Below are 13238 nucleotides of genomic sequence, written 5' to 3'. Positions count from 1 at the left end.
GGGGCCTTGCGGGGAGGGTGCAGGGAAACTGAGGCTCAGAGAGATTAGGCAGTATCCCCAACACCAGGCAGGCTAGCCAGTGACAGGACCAGGATTCCTACCCCAGGCTATGTGATTTCAGGCCATCGCTGTGTCCTCGTGGCCTCTGGAGCCCCCGGACCTCCTGGGTAGTGGCCGCCAAGAGGCCTAGTGGGCAGCCCTTCCCAGCCCAGCTGCAGGCACCTATGCCAGTGTAGGAGAGGGGCTCAGGCAGCCGGCTCCAGCCCCAGGAGAGATCCAGCCAGGGCAGGGGGGCCGGCGGGGACGGAAATGACCACTCACTCCCTGACGGACACCCCCTGGCTGCCACACCTCCGGGAGGTCACTTATTGGCAGTTAAAAATCTACTGTGACTTGTCAGAAAAATGAATAAATGGGCACATTATTTTTTCATTCCAGACCTCAGCATCTGTTTGTCTAATCAGGAAGGAGAGTGGGGAAGTCCGCCAGGGCTGCTGCGCATGTTTACGCAAGTTTTCCTCTGTCAGAGGAGTTTAAATGGGTAATGAACAGGCCGAGGTGATTTGAAATATAATCCCATTATGCTGACGAGATTACTGGGCTTCGAGACTTCACAAATCACTCTTAGGGCTTTTATCGAGAGCACCGAACACCGCCCTGTTGGGATTTTACATTTAGGCAGAGGTGTTTGGTGGGAACACAACGCGACAGGTTTAACCCTTTCCTTCTCCCCGATGCGTTCTGAATAGCAGGGTCCTCTGAAAGTGGCTTCCTAGGGGCCTTCAGAATCCAGGGTGTTTGGGCCCCGTAGGCCAAGACAGAGGCCCAGAGAGGCTGGGGGATGGCTGGGTGGGGGTGGAAGGCCAGAGAGGGGGACCCTGGGCCAGCTCCACCTCCTTCCAACAGCAGGGCCTCAGTGGCCTCATCTGTAAAATGGGAATTAGGTGGGCATGAGAATGATGGAGAAAACAGTTAATTCATAACTAACACGCCTGTGCTTAATAGCAGGTGGGAGGCGGGCACTGATGAAAGAATAGTCCTAACGTGCTCCAGTTTGTCATGGGGGGGGTGTCACTGTGCACCAGAACACGTATGCAGCACACCAGCCCGATGGCTTCATGGCTGTTCTTGCTTAGGATGGTTAAGGCAGAGAATCACATTAGCCTGAATCATAGATGAGGCGCCACCTCTGAGGGGGGGCCTGTGAACAGTGACATTGTGGAGCACAGAGTCACCTCTTGGTGGCAGACATTACAACTGTTTCCAAAATATCTTTGCCCTTCAACGCCCAGGTGGTGCTGCTGCCCTGTCCTTTGGAGTAGGTGGCACCGTGTGGTGGGTTCTGGTTGATGGAGCCTGTATGGGAGCAAAAGGTGCCTGTCTCTTTCCAGCCTTAGCATTTTGCTACTGCTGCCCCGTCCTCTGGCCCTCCTGCCCTGGTCCCAGCCTTTGTGGAAGCCCCCGGAGGTGGTGGGGACCCACAGCGGGCTTCGTGTGGCGGGAGTGAGCTTCCGTTCTGTGACGCCCCAGGTGTGGCCAGGCCTGGCCAGGAACTTCACCCTGCTCTCACCATGCCCCTCCGAAGGAGCAGGTACTGTCTTCCTTTAACAGAAGAGGAAACTGAGGCTGAGGGAAATAGAGTAGCTTATCTACTGGGAGACATAGACAGAGTCTCACTCTGTTGCCCAGGCTGGAGTGCAGTGGTGCGATCTTGGCTCACTGCAACCTCCACTTCCTGGGTTCAAGCGATTCTCCTGCCTCAAACTCCTGAGTAGCTGGGACTACAGGTGCACACCACTACTCCTGGCTGATTTTTGTATTTTGTATTTTAGTAGAGACGAGAATTTCCTGCGTTGCCCAGGCTGGTCGCAAACTCCTGAGCTCAGGCAATCTGCCCGCCTCGGCCTCCCACAGTGCCTACAGGCTTGAGCCACCGTGTTTGACATAATGACCCATCTTGTCACTGGAGTCTTGGAGCTTCAGGAGGGGAAGGGGTTTGTTCAAGTCAGAGGGTGTGCAGAGTGTCCATGCAGAAGCTAGGAGGGGCCCTCTCCAGCAGGTGGGTAAGGGTCCTACGTGAGAGTCCCCAGCCCCCACCAGCTGCTGTGCCTCGCACCTCAGGCCTTTGCCCACTGCCCTCTCCCGCCTCCCTGGCACCTCCCAGGCTACTTGCCTGCAGTTCACAGTGGTGTGGCCGGAGGGCCCCTCGCTCCTACCTCTTGGCCTGTCTTGATGAGCGGGTTTGGTCTTCGCTCACCTCCACCCCAACGTTCTGCAGTCCCTGATGTGGGGAAGTGGGAGCCCTAAGAAGCTGCTGGCAGGTGTTAAGGGACATGCAGGGGGTGGGGACCACCTCTCAGTCTTTTAATCCATGCAGAGGAGGCAGAGAGACGTCCCTGTGGTCCTGACACAGCTGAGGGGCATCTGGGGCGTGGAGCACTCTGGTCCTGGGGTCCCGGATAGGAAGCGTCTGGAGGCAGCAGCCGGCTCAGAGTCAGGGACAGGCGATGCAGAGGCCGGCAAGGCAGTGCTATCGGTTGGGCCTGGGCCTCAGAGGTGGGGGCGAGTATGGCCCAAAGCAGGCAGGGCCTACTAAGGATGATCACACTGGCCAACAAAGGACAGCGCTGAGCCGAGCAAGTAGTGAGCGCTCCACTGTCAGAGGTATAGCGCAGGCAGAGGCTGAAGGCTCTGGGCTGGAAGTGTCCCTCCAGCTCCAGGGGAGGAGGCTGGGTTGCACGAGCTCACAGCATTCTCGGCTCTTAGGACCCTCCCTCAGAAGCAGAGAAGCTCTGGCAAAGTTCGGCAAACAGAAACCACTGGGATAAGGTTGGGCTCCCACGATTCTGAGACACCTAGGACATGCTTAGAAGGGACTGCGGGGTCCTCTAATCCAGCACCTTCATTTTCAGGTTAGGAAACTGAGGGCCCAGGAGGCAGCTTGAGCCACACGGCTGCCACCTGTGGAGGGAAGAGCCCACTGGTTAAGGCAGGGCTACCGTGTCTGCCAGCCATTCATGGAGAGTCCAGGGCCGGTGCGGTGGCCCTCCCAGTTCCCGTGTCCCGACCCTGAAATGGGCGTGCTGACGGGCCTGCCGGAGGCTGCTGTGCGGGTTTCGTTACCACATGTTTATAGAGGGCGGTACACAGTGGGCCCTTGCAAGAGGACGGTGGCTCCCAGGGGCCAGCAGAGGCCAGGGCTCCTGGGACCCACTGCCCAGGCCTGCCAGGCAGTCCATACCTTGCAAGTCCTTCACTGAGTTCAGAGGCCCAGTCGAGAATGATCATCAACGCTGTGACTTTTCACATCGCCTTCGGCAGGGGCTGCATCAGGGCCAGGCCAGGAGACCCGGAGGAAAGCAGAAGTGGGGCCCGTCTGTCACCTCATTACCTCGGGCGTGCCGAGCTTCTCCTGCCTTGCCCAGCCCATCCCGGGGAGGGTGTGAGATGCACGTGTCCCAGAGCTCACGGTCCTGTCTTTAGAGACCTAGGGATGGGGTTAGGGAGAGGGGCTGAGGAAAAGTTGAATGCTGAGTTTTAATCTGAGCTGGCCCTGAGCGGTGGCCACAGTGTTCCCATTCCATTGTTCCTTAACCTGGACCTACATGTTTTATGTAAACTGAAAGTGTTGCATTTCACAGTCAGAGAAGGGAGTTGAATTTGCAGCTGAAAGAGGTGATGGTTTTGGTGTCACCCTGAGGGAGGAGGGCCAGTCTGTTGTGCTTAGCACCAAAGAGGCCCTGGTGCATTTCGGAGATGTTGCTTCCTCGTCAACTGCCAGCAAATGCCACCAGCCAGGAGGCTGATGGCAGAGTCCTGTTTTTCAGCATGACATACTCCAGGCTTCAGAAACTCAACGCAATACGCACACACCACTAGGTGTCTGCTCCTAACTTTTAGTAAGACACTACTCTCGCAGCAAATGCACTCATTTAAACAAATGGCATAGTTAAAGCTATTGACTAAGACGTCAACACTTCTTCTGAGAAATCAAACCATAGCTTTTCCAATCTGCCTGTTCAATATGAGAACAGATTTTAAAGAGAATAACATATCAATACCAAAACTGGGTATTTATATGACTTTTATTTGAATATCATTTTAATATTGAATATGTCACAAGATTTAATGACCAAATTAGTCATGTACATTTTTTCCAAGATATCTAAATATAAAATTGCTAAAAATTCAAATACAGATAGCAAGCTACAAATATTTCTTTTGTTTCTGGGGGGCGTGGTGAGAATGGAAGACATTAGAAAAGGATGGTCCTGTTGGCTGAACAAAGATCAGAATGAAAGAGGAATTCACTAAAATGAGCCCTGTGCAAAGAAATACACTCAGCTTTGAGATGCTGTGTTAGACACATCTCTTCCTGTACGACAATTTAAAAAATGTTTCTAATGCAGGTCCTCAGCCCTGGCCGGGGACAGTAAGAAAGGACGTCACCGCGGGAGGGACACGGAAGAGGCTGTGGAGGACTGCAGAGGCATCTGTGTGGCCAGAGGCGGTGTCAGGGGCATCTGATCCCTTGCCTGTTCCCGCCCAGGGAGCTGGACGGCACGGACACAGGTCTCCCTCCGCTCACCCCTCTCCCTGAAACTGAGAAACAGCAGCTTTCCGCCTGCTCAAACAAGGAGGCAGGCACTGGAAGGAGAAGAGGAAAGGGGAATGCGGCCCCTTCCAAGGCAGCGAAGCAGAGACGATTCCAATTCTGGGAAAGTCCACATGCAGCTGGAACTGCAGGTTGAAACCTACACTTGCTACTTAAGAAACAAAAAGACCACCTCTGGCCGGGAGTGCAGCATGCCTGAGGACGAGCCGTCATCTCCTCCTCCCGGCACCTCACGCTGTCCACGCAGCTCCTTGGCTCAGGTCAGAAGCTGGGGCGTGCTGAAGGGGAAAGTGACACAGCCTTGGACACACCACTAGGTCTCTGCTCCTAACTTTTAGTAAGATGCTACCCTCAAAGCAGATCCACTCATTTAAACAAATGGCATAGTTAAAACTATTGACTAAGACCTAAACATTTCTTCTGAGAAATCGAAACATAGCTTTTCCAATCTGCCTGTTCAATATGGGAACAGATCTTAAAGAGAATAACATAATCAATCCTCCGCCCCAAAGAATGGTCCATCATATCAACGGTGATAAAGAGTACACCTGTTTATTAAAATGAAAAACAGAAATGTACATTTTTGTTCTTTGTTTGCTTTAAGAAATTTGATCAAGTTGCAAGGAAATGCCTGGGCACGGCTCTGTACAACCTCGGGCAGGGTGGCAGGCAGTGAAGATGGCTGCGCGGCACGTGGCTCCTCCAGGGGGTGGTCTGGCCCCCAGGCATCACTAATCAAAGCCACTGCCAAGCAGGCTTCGGTCCATGGCAATGTCCCCAGTGCTTCCTCCTAGGGGGCCCCAACACCTTCCCCAAGGGCCCACCTGCCCGGTGCCAGTAGGCCAGGGGCTGGCCTCCCCCCGAGGGCTTCAGGACACCGGGTGGGCTCTAGGGCACTTGGCCCTGGCAGGCAGGCTCTGAGCTACGGAACAGATTGAGGCTGGAGGCCAGTGTCACTGCTGCCCGGATTTCTTCTCCTTCTGGAAGCTGAAGCTCGTACGTCTGTTCAGTTTTCTTTGTTTTTGAGCAAAGTAGTCAGCCCGGGCAGTGCTTGCTCGCGATTCCAGGATGTAGTTAACCTAGAAGCAAGAGCACACAGCCCGGTCACCTTGCCAGCTGCTCCCTACTCACCCAGGGCATAGGAGGGCATGGCTGGGAACACCCTGACCTGGGCTGGGTATCTCAGGGCCAGGTGCTGTCATGGGGAAGGAGTCCACTCATCACAGCAACCTGGCAGGCGGCTGGGCCCAGAACCGCCGCTCTACATTGGGAAAGCAGAGGTTTAGAGAAGCCAAGTGGCCCGTCCAGGCTTCCCAGCGGGTGAGCAGCAAGCTCCTCCGGTTCCGAAGCTCCTGCTCCCTCCTGGCGTGAGCCGCTCCCAGAGGGCTGTGCCTGGCTCTGCCTCTCACCTGCTGTGTGACCTGGACATGTGCATAACCTCTCCTAGCCTGCAGTTCGCTGTGTGAAGGCCCGGAACAGCACAGGGATAAAAAGCAAACCCGGACAGGCTCTCCATCCAGCCTCCACCAGCCAGGCTTGGAGCTTCCACCCTCACTCCACTGCTTCCTCTCGGCCTCATGAGCACCCCGCCAGGCAGGGCTCACTTGACAAAAAGGTAAGAGGCTCAGAGAGGGAGGCTGAAGTGGCTGTGACCCAGAAGTCGGGTCAGAGCTGCAGGAGGGGCTGAGAGCCGTATGTGAAGAGCGGGGCTGCCTCCTGGGCTCCTCTCAGGCCTTTTGCATGTTGCTGCTTCCACGAAGCCCCAGGGTCTGCCCAGAGTCACAAGCACATCTCCCACTCTTAAGGCAGCTGCACAGCTCGGCACTTCACTAGCACTGCAGCCCTGAGCCTTGGTCCAGGCCCTGAGTGGTCCAGCTCGCTGCCTGGTGAGTGAGCGTGCAGCAGCATGACGAGCACCAAGGAATGGGGCTATCAGGGAGGTGTGGAGCAGGGAAGGCTTCCGGAGGGAATAAGTAAACTGGGTTTTGAGGGGTAAGGAGTTTCTGAGTGCACAACAGGGAGGAGAGAAGCAGCGTGCATCAAGGCACAGCAGGAGCACACCGCAAGGAGGGTCTGTGCCTGGGCGGGGACAGGGGCGGTGGCAGCAGTGTAAATCAGTGGTGGCAACTGGCACTGCTTGGAGTGTCTTTCAGTACTCGTGGAATCCTCACAATAACCTTGAGACAGATGCCACTGTCATTCCATGCACAGGTGAGGAAGTCAAGGCCAATGACAATGATGTCATTTAGTCAAGGTCACAAAGCTAGAAGGTGTCAGGCACTTGACAAGCGCCCCCTCCCGCTCCGCAGCCCCTCGCTTCCTCTGGCTGTCCCCGCCACCCTCTGGCTGGGGCTTTGGTGAACAGACGCTATTTCTCTTCACCTGCAAGTATCTAAAAGTTATGACTAGAAGGCTGAATATTTCTGACGAGAGAGGCCAGCCACTGCCTCTGCTGATTCTACTGAGGGCCATGTGTCCTGTGCCAGAGGGAGAGGAGCTTCTGCTGACTCCGAGAAGGAGCACTCCCGGGGGAGGCAGTGCGAGACGATACCGCCTCAGATGGCCGAGGCTAAGACACTGTCCCTCCCAACTTTCTGCTCTGCTGGTCGGAGCAGCAGGCGTTAAAGGCTGGTGTGTGAGTACAGAAGGCCTGACACGCTCTGCCCGCTGCCTCGCCAAGTTACCAGCTGAGAGCAATAAATCATGAGGACCACAGGGCCAGGTTGACGATTTGGGACAATACAATGTATGGAAATAAGGGGTTTTATCATTCTTAATAAAAGCAATCTTTGGATTATATTGTTTGCACACTCAGCCAACCTCATGTTTTCAGTGTATTTTTGGCACATATAACTTGACAAAAGCATTTTAAAATGATCCTTAACAAGCCAACTATTTCCCAAATTTATTATCTTCAGTGCTTTGTGATAATCACATAGATAATTTTAATGGAAGATTAATGTAATAATCAAAAGATAAAAATGCCCTTTGGTCTGCCATTAGCTGGTTAATATGCTGTGGCTTAAAACGTGCACAATTTTATGCACTATAGAGTGTTTCACTTTCAGTGCATTTTACAGCTTAAGGCATAAAAGTATAGGGAGTTTTCATGGTCAATAAAGCCACAGCCTCCATCACTTGATCACAAGAAGAACCTGATTTGAAGAGCCCGACAATTCCTCTGAGATTCATCTCAAAGCCTGTGGAATTAGGGACCACCCATGTTCAGCTCAGTAACATCTTGGTGGGAAGAGGGCAGCTCTGGAGCTTCTCGGGGCCAGGTTCAAGCAGACGCTCCACTCTTGTATGCTCTGGGACCTTGGGCCTCCATCTCCTTGTCTATGAAATGGGGACAGTGTCTATATTCCGGAGGGCGGTTGGGAGGATTAAATGAGACAATGGACAGAAGATGTACTCCCAGTAAATGGGAGATGTTAATATTTCTACAAGTGCAAAGAGCTCGATGCAGGTTTGCTTGCTCATGATTTTTCTTTGACATTGGCTTGTGGCTCTTATTTCCTCCCTTCAATTTCCATCTGAGCTCTCATTTTATGTAAAGTGCCTGAATTCTAGAACAGCATGCATTACTGGAGTCTGACCCCTGAAGAGCTCTGATGGCAACATTTCTGCCAAGTTCCCGGACACAGGGCTGGGCCTCCGTTGTTTGGTACTGGTGCAAAGCTCACAAAGACACATTCATGACACTGCAGGAATGGTGGATAAAACAAAGTATTCCAATTGCTATAAAAATCAGAGATGGGGCTGGGCGTAGTGGCTCACATCTGTAATCCCAGCACTTTGGGAGTTCCGAGGTGGGCAGATCACTTCTGGCCAGGATTTCGAGACCAGCATGGCCAACACAGTGAAAACTTGTCTTACTAAAAATAGAAAAAAATTACCCAGGTGTGGTGGTGAGCACCTGTAATTCCAGCTACTTGGGAGGCTGAGGCAGGAGAATCACTTGAACCTGGGAAGTGGAGGTTGCAGTGTACAGAGATTACGTGACTGCACTCCAGCCTAGGCAACAGAGTGAGACTCCGTCTTTAAAAAAAAAAAAAAAATCAGAAGTGGGAGAGGTACTATCTAATCTTCCATCAGGACCATGATCATTAGCTCTCTAAGTAAATTGGGCCTGGGTATGCTACAACTCTTCCGGGGTCTTGTGCATGATGCAGTATTTCTACAAATACTTTGATACGGAAACAGACACTTTAGGGAAAGTGACAGACCTCAGGGATTTTGCAGAGAAGCATCTGCTTTGAGGGAGCATTTGGACCTGTAAAATGATTTCTCTGCATTTGATCTTCCACAGTCTCATACTGAAGTCATAAACCTGTGTTTCTGTCATCAATCTGCTGTTGTGAAAATTATTTTGATGTCAAACACAGGATTATAATTTTACTAGAATCCTTCTCAAGTGTTGAATATTTTAATGCTGGCTATAAAAAAATAGTCCAGCCCCTGACGGAGTAATGGAATATTTCTCTGCCAGGTCCCTGAACACTGCACAAGCTGCCTGTGCTGTCTGTGATGCTCCAGTGGGTAACTCGAAGCTCGCTGGCTGCAAGCACTCCCAGGCAGGCCCCATGTCCCTACTCCTTGGCCCAAGGATGGCTCTGCTCAGGGTGGTCTATGAACCCTCTACCTCTTAGCCAGCTAATCATGCCATTCTGTCTCTGCTCCAAACTGTCCTTCCAGCTGCTCTTTTAAATCACCATCTACTGCTTTTGAATATCTTTTGCAGCCATGGGGAACGTGTCTCAATATATTCATGTACTACAATTCTATTTCGCTGAAATCTCTCACTCAACTTTTAGGTTATACACAACTGGGGAATTAAAACGCAAGTCTGAAATCTATAAAATCTGGGGTCAAGTTCTGGTTCTGACAACTTATCAGAGTCATGATCCTGCCTCTGCTACTTTCTTCCTCTGGGAAATGGGAACTCCTTTAGCTCGTGACCTCACAGAGTTGTGAAGATGCACTGTGACAGGACACGCGGAGCCTCTGGCCCAGGTCCTGCGCTGTGCAATCCCTCAGCCTATCTTTGCTACTTTTGCTATTACTTGAAGACTTCGACTCTTAAGAGAATGAATAACTTACCTAGGTGTCCCATGCCTCCTCTGACTTGTACTCTAGCAGCCCTGCTGGGGTGGGGTGGCATGGGTGCCATGATCCCCACTTCACAGGTGGGGACACTGAGGCCCAGAAAGGTGATGTGACTAGCCAGGGTCACACAATTAGGGGTGGGGGAGCCCTCTCTGATCCTCACCCTTGCTCTGCCACAGCAGTTGCTTTTCCTATCTGATCAATCTACACACGATCTGGCTTGAAGAAAGGATTCTCAGCTTGCGAGAGGCTGAGACACTTAGTCCAGGGCTACTCAGAGTGTGGAGCCCAGACCAGCAGCCAAGGCAGCACCTGGCACTTCTCGGAAACGTATGATCTCAGGTCCTATCCGAGACCTCCCAAATCTGAAAGAGCCCCGGAGGCTCCTACGCCAAGCAGAGCTTCTCTCAGCCATACTCCACTCTGGAAGGCCCTGCATGGCCTAGCTCCACCAGCCCCCCAGGCCTTGTGTCTGCCTTGCCTCAGTGCCTCCAAGGCGGCCTGTCTGCGGTGCTTCCTCTCTCCTTACCTGGTCAACATTTGTACCTCTTCATTCACCCTTCAGGGCTCAGCTCTCCACACCTCCACACCTTCACCCCAAGTCAGTCTACTGTGATACACCCACACCTTTGAGACTAACAATCGCTTTGTCATTTTTCGTTTTATGCCTATCTCCTCCGATAGAGGAAGAGCTCTCCAGGACAGGCACAGAGTCTATCACTGTGGCATCCCAGGCCCTGGCCCGGCACACGGAAGGTGCTCGGTAGTACTGTTTAGGTATGGCAACACATCTAGCAGAAAGTTAGGTGTGTTTAGAACAGGTTGCGAAAATCACCTTGAGCATAATTAAGGTGTCTTCAAAACAGTAATAATTTCCTCAGAGTCTGCTCCAGGAGCTGCAAGGAGCTCTTGACAACAGTTGCAGGAAAATAGACAGTACATAAAAGGAATAAACAGATACAGGAAGAGCCAGGGTTACCAGGGCCGGGAGGAAGCCGAAGGTGGTCCTGCTTTGGCTGAAGCAGATGCAGAGCAGCTGACCTGGGGCTGGTGTGGCCCCTGGCATGGCTACTCACCCCTGGTGGCTGGCAGGCCATGCAGCTCCTCCTCTGCAAAACTGGGCCTGGGAGCCTTGTACAGAGCTGTGGAGTAGGAGGGGCTGCAGCCAGGCCGGTCCAGTCCAAACAGAAGCCGGACCCACCTACCCTGTCTGTGGGTTGAGAAGGAACACTCACCTTGAGCACAATTTCATTGATGGTAGCAGCATCCGATTCAAAGTAGAGGTGTTTATAGTCGTGATTGCTTAGATACGTGAGTTTAAATATTGCGTGACCTGCAGAGAGAGAAAAGCTGGGCTGAGGGGTTCTGGTGAGTTACTTGTGGTGGGGGCCTCCATATGTTCTCTCCATCATCCCAATTCAAGCTAGAGCAAGTGGAGGCTGAGCAGCACCTCGTCTTCCCAGGAGTAGTTCATTTTCTCATTACAGGTGGGCATAAAATGGACAGTGAAAAAAACTGTAAAAAGACCCAATAGCCAGTTAGGTCCCATTCCGCTCTGGAATGCATTCAAGGGAATGCCACGTTAGGAAGGCTCTACAGAACTACTGCTATATGATAATTACATGGAAAAGGTGGCATTTTTAAGGGAGAAGGCTAATTAACTCCACATTATTACTCTAAAACTAACTGTGCTTAAAGTCAGATAAACGAGCAACAGGAAGGAGAAGGGTCAATGGCCACGTTATTATGAGGCTGCACCCCTGCCCCCGGGCTCCTGCTGGGAGAGGACTCCTGCCTGGAGAGGGGGAATCCTGGTCTTTGACCTTGCTTGGAAGCTTCTCCCAAAGGCCTCAGGTCATCTCCACCCTGGAAGGAGATGGGGGCAGGGTGGGGGACCATGGAAAGCTGGCACTTCACAAAGCGACCAGAACTTCTGAATACAAATCTGACCTTGGTCCCCATTCTCCATGCCCCTTCCTACCACCTTCAGGGTGACACTGTCATTTCTGGGACTGCTTCCTGGTCTAGCCTCATCTCACTGCCGTCCCGACAGGTCACAGGCTGCCACAGCACTGCACACTCCCACCTGCCCACACCAGCCTCTGCCCAGGTTCTTCCCCAAGCCTGGGATGTCTCTCTTACTAACCTGGATGGAAAAGACCTGCTGATCCTTGATGGCTCAGCTCAGCTGGCGCCTTCTTGGGTGAGTCTTCATAGCTACACTCCTACGTGCACTTGTGTGGGCCTACCACATGGTACCGTGGCCCTCCAAAGAAACCTGCTTGACTTATCATGCCTGCAGCCATGGCTACATTATCTGGGCCTGTCCTTTTGTGTCCAGATGGTAAATCAGATTCCCTCTTCTAAATGGAGACACAGGTGCCAGGTTGTCTAAACTGGCACAAGAGCTGAGAATAAGATGAGGGGCTTTGGGACGCCCAGTCTCAGGCCCATGGGACTGCCCCCGCCTATCGGCACATGTTATCCTTGGGTTCTAGGAGACTCCTGTCGCCTTCCAAGAAAGTCTTCTTTCTCTTTAAGCTACTGAAGTTGATTCCATTACTGGCAAGCAAAGGAACAGCGCTCAAGAGAGACGGGTAGCCAGTACTCAGCAAACCTTCCTAGACCACAGAGCGGCGGGTGACATCTCTAATACAGAGGCCTCCTGCAAGATGCCCAGAAACGACCTTCCTTAGTCTTTTGACAGACCTTCGTGCCTGTGAGATTAAAATTCAGCATATCCTTTCTATTAGCCCTCTCATCCGTTGTCCTTTTAATTGAAGCAGCGGCTGGTCACAGTTATTAATTAATAATATATCACCCATATTACTGTAAGTTCACCTCTTTCCCGGAGAAATCTTCTTGGGGACTTTATTTACAGTAGCTAATTTTTCAGATCTCCAAAAATAAACTGATATATGTTGTACATTTGTGGCCAGAAAAGTTGAGCCACTGGTATTTTATCCTGGAAACCTCGTTATGATGTACTAATTGTGACTATAAATCCTAAATAGAAAAAATTACCTAATAATTTCTGAAAAACCTCACTTTCAGACACTTGACAAATTTAGCCTGATTCTAAATCATGGTATTAAAATGTTAGAATTCCTGACTGGAAGCTAATCACTCTGTTAACATATAAATTATGTGTTTCTAATAAGGAAGTGGACCTTACACGGGTGCGTCTGTGTATGCGTCTGTGTATATTCACATTCACAGGATCTACCCAGGACATCAGAGTCTTGTCGGTGACATCCCTGCGTGGAAGAACAATGCCGACACCTTGCCTGGCCATGCTGTGGCCAAGCAGAGCCATCTACAAAGGACACAGGGCTGTGAAGGACAAAGAGACACCCCCTCCAGGAGGCCTTCCTGCTGACACCTGGCCACGACAGACACAGATACCAAGGCCTGGGGCTAGAAAGAACCAGAAGGTCTTAGGGAGACCTGCAGACCCAAAGCTTCGGGGTTCACTGACCGCTTTGATAAGACAGCTCATGGATTGTCCACAGCA

General features: G+C 51.9%; 1 protein-coding gene across 8 annotated transcripts in view; it reads right to left on the bottom strand.

Moving 5' to 3' along the window:
• Nucleotides 1–672: 672 nt before the first annotated feature.
• Nucleotides 673–13238, bottom strand: part of MAPKAP1 (MAPK associated protein 1) — a 267937-nt gene continuing 255371 nt past the window's right edge. For 3 of the 8 annotated variants that reach the window (XM_037745940.1, XM_037745935.1, XM_037745936.1), the window contains 2 exons: nucleotides 10960–11057; nucleotides 682–926 (listed from right to left, as the gene is read on the bottom strand). In XM_037745940.1, the coding sequence (XP_037601868.1) occupies nucleotides 783–926; nucleotides 10960–11057 (242 nt within the window). In that variant the 3' untranslated portion in view covers nucleotides 682–782. Of the gene's footprint in view, nucleotides 927–4070; nucleotides 5695–10959; nucleotides 11058–13238 lie in introns of those variants that run through there. The other 5 variants (XM_037745938.1, XM_037745937.1, XM_037745939.1 and 2 more) reach the window with 5 other exon arrangements.

The sequence above is a fragment of the Cebus imitator genome, unplaced genomic scaffold (assembly GCF_001604975.1).
Source record: "Cebus imitator isolate Cc_AM_T3 unplaced genomic scaffold, Cebus_imitator-1.0 Scaffold216, whole genome shotgun sequence".
Lineage (NCBI taxonomy): Eukaryota > Metazoa > Chordata > Mammalia > Primates > Cebidae > Cebus > Cebus imitator.
This window is presented reverse-complemented; position numbering and strand designations above follow the sequence as displayed.